The 3,385-nt window shown below is 43.9% G+C and overlaps 1 protein-coding gene across 1 annotated transcript in view; it reads left to right on the top strand.

Annotated features, from left to right (window-relative positions):
• The window catches only part of INSC (inscuteable homolog (Drosophila)), a gene marked incomplete at its 5' end in the record, with an annotated part of 55,993 nt that extends 53,949 nt beyond the window's left edge, over nt 1-2,044 (top strand). The window contains 3 exons of the mRNA XM_018570875.1: nt 112-267; nt 1,120-1,196; nt 1,850-2,044. Coding sequence (XP_018426377.1) covers nt 112-267; nt 1,120-1,196; nt 1,850-1,978 — 362 coding nt within the window. The remainder of the gene's footprint in view (nt 1-111; nt 268-1,119; nt 1,197-1,849) is intronic.
• Nucleotides 2,045-3,385: the final 1,341 nt, after the last annotated feature.

The raw sequence follows: 3,385 nt of genomic DNA on the forward strand, positions 1-3,385 counted from the left end.
GTTTGTAAATGCTTCTCTGTTAGGATCTGATTATGTTTAATAAATGGATACAGAGACACCCATCATATCATACCTCCCGTGCTGATATCTTGCCTCTGTCCCCTCCCCCAGGGGTGGAGCTTCTGGTGCAGATGTTGTGGGAGAAGCCTCTCAGCGGGAGTTTGGCCGAAGTCGCCGCCTGTGAGCGAGTCCTCCAGAAGTCGGCCGTCACCCTCGCCCGGCTGGGCCGCCGTCCGGACATCACCCGAGCCGCCATAAAGTGTAACTGTACGTATATATATATGCGTCTGCGGTGAATTCTTGGTGAATTTCACATTCACTGCTTTATAAATATACCCCTCAATGATGCTGTGACCGGAACTGGGTGACATTCAGTTTATCAGAAACAATTCTCACTCGTAAATGTCATGTAAATCCTTGTTTTTTTTGCTCCATCTCAGTGCTGCTGATCTCCTGCCGACTCTTTGTAGTCACTTCCTGTTTATGTGCACTCATGGTGACAACACGAGAACAAGAGACGAGGACAGAACGTTGTCACCCTATAATAGGAAGTGTCTGAACAAGGACAGAGCGTTGTCACCCTATAACAGGAAGTGTCTGAATAAGGACAGAGCGTTGTCACCCTATAACAGGAAGTGTCTGACCAAGGACAGAGCGTTGTCACCCTATAACAGGAAGTGTCTGAACAAGGACAGAGCGTTGTCACCCTATAACAGGAAGTGTCTGAACAAGGACAGAGCATTGTCACCCTATAACAGGAAGTGTCTGAACAAGGACAGAACATTGTCACCCTATAACAGGAAGTGTCTGAACAAGGACAGAGCATTGTCACCCTATAACAGGAAGTGTCTGACCAAGGACAGAGCGTTGTCACCCTATAACAGGAAGTGTCTGACCAAGGACAGAGCGTTGTCACCCTATAACAGGAAGTGTCTGAACAAGGACAGAGCGTTGTCACCCTATAACAGGAAGTGTCTGAACAAGGACCTTCATTTTAAAGAAAGTTGCAGATATAAAAAGACTGAGAATTACATTTAAAATGTAACATATTAAATCTTAAATGAGATTTCAGTGATTGGGTTGTCATCTACTAATAACAGGTGTCGCCTCTTCCTGCAGGTATCCCGCGCCTCGTTGCTCTCTGCCGCCACCCGGAGGAGCGGTACAGCAGTGACGCCGTCCTTGTCGCGTGTCTGGTATGTTTTTTGGTTTTTGCATCTTTTCTGATTTATATTTTGTGTAAAGATAATACACAATCTCACTCGTCGGTCTCCCCTCCCCCCCAGTGATCAGTCGGCTGCAGGCAGGAGGAAGCATTTCCTCAGTCTCCCCTCCCCCCCAGTGATCAGACTCCAACATTGTAACTTTGTATCCAGCCACAAGATGAGTGATCAGTCACAGGGGCTGATCTGTGTCAGACATTTATTACCACAGCCAAGAACTGCGCAGGCTACATGTACGGCCAGCATTAGATTTCCTGTATGCGGAAGGAGTTCACTGCACAGCCAGCCACAAACGGCACCGGGATTTTCATGATTGTGTCATCTCCGAGCTGCCATCTCAGTCCAGGAAGTGGAGGGTGACCCTGGATGATGACTGACCAAAGGTGGCGCCGTCCTTCCGGAGAGAAGAGCAGATGAAGACATTGTCGGGGGGGAGTCATGTGATCTCTGTGAGATCTGGAAGGGGTCACATGACACATTGCAGGGGCTCAGGGTCACTTTTGGATTATTATTTAAACACAAAACCTTCTGTAATGAGTTTAGTAACAGATCTGTAAACTTATATCCAGTGACTGAGGAAATGTCCGCCATGCTGTGTATACATTGTATCGATTTGTCTATTTCAGGCGGCGCTGCGCAGGTTGGCGTTGGAACATCCCGGCGGCATGGAAGATTCCGACCTACAACAGCTGGTGAAACCCCGGCTGGTGGATTCCTTCCTGCTGTGCTCCAACATGGAGGAGAGTTTTGTATAGCCGGGGACCATGTGACACGTGCGAGGAGATTTCTATCCCATCCAATAATATATACAAAGTATCAGAATCCTGAGATGAGGGAAATAACGATCGTTCTGCTCCAAGTGCCACTCACCATCCGCCCCACCACCCCCCCCAACATCCGCAGGAGATCATATTTTATACATTGTAGCGGCTGCCGGATAAATGTTTTTGTATCGGAATTTATTTTCCGGCTTGTTTTACAATCTGCGGATCCGAATCAGACAAAATAATCACCAGAAATATTTATGTGTCTTTTCTACGTTTTTTTTTTAAAGCCGGGAAATGTTTTGCTATTATAAGAAATAAATTTATACGAATTATATAACGACGACGTGACAACCTTTCAATAAAGGAAACTGCGATCAATAGAGCGCCAAATACGTCTGTTACTTCTCTTCTAAGATTGTGTGTTATAAAAAGTATTATTATTATACATGTATATAGCTCTGACGTATACCGCAGCGCTGTACAGAGAACACTGAGCCAGTCACATCAGTCTCTGTACAGAGGAGCTTACACTCTAATGTCCCCTCACCCCCACAGTCACATCAGTCTCTGTACAGAGGAGCTTACACTCTAATGTCCCCTCACCCCCACAGTCACATCAGTCTCTGTATCATTGTTTGGATGGAGATATAAAGTAACATTGTCGTAGATCTTGTCTTTAGGTTTTATAGCCTGAAGAAAGGATCTAAGGTAAATTGAAGGATTGCATCTTTAAATAACTTAAATTATACAATAAAGCGATCACATAAACTCCAAACTCTCTCTCCTTTCTCCTCTCTGCTCTCTATATTATCTTAAAATCCCCACCAGCCCAGCGATTGTGTGATCATTGCACTGTACAGACACAACAAGTGGCGATCAATTACTTCATTTATTATTTGCTCGCAGTGTTGACCTTCATTGAAAATTCTTTTGTGCATGTCTCAAAACCATAGAAACGGCAACATTAATGGCAATGTGCGCACTCGCATCGTCTGCTAATGGCTCAGCCCTTTTAAAATCTTGTTTTATCACTTTTATCAATTACATAAAAACTATGAAATTAAGTTTAGAAAGAAACATATATATATACGCAATGTTATATAAAATGATGAATGTAATATTAACAATTAGAAGTCCTTATGACAATCTGATATTGTTCTGCAGTCTCTCTGAGTCAGGCGCAGCACAGGAAGGTTTGAGTTGCCACAAATGCCATTTCAGCTGAATAGTTGTCTGTTCCTGTTTAGTAATTGGCATTGTGCGGTCAGTTGTACTTTTAATAAGTTTGCATTTAAAACTGAACTCCAGGGAATCAAAAAAATACCCTTGCAGAGGGGTTCCTGTAGGGTTTAATTGCTAATTTTTTGCCTGGGTTACCAATGAAAATCAAATTTA

The sequence above is a fragment of the Nanorana parkeri genome, unplaced genomic scaffold (genome assembly GCF_000935625.1).
Source record: "Nanorana parkeri isolate BGI_ZX_2015 unplaced genomic scaffold, ASM93562v1 scaffold1620, whole genome shotgun sequence".
In the NCBI taxonomy this organism is placed as follows: domain Eukaryota; kingdom Metazoa; phylum Chordata; class Amphibia; order Anura; family Dicroglossidae; genus Nanorana; species Nanorana parkeri.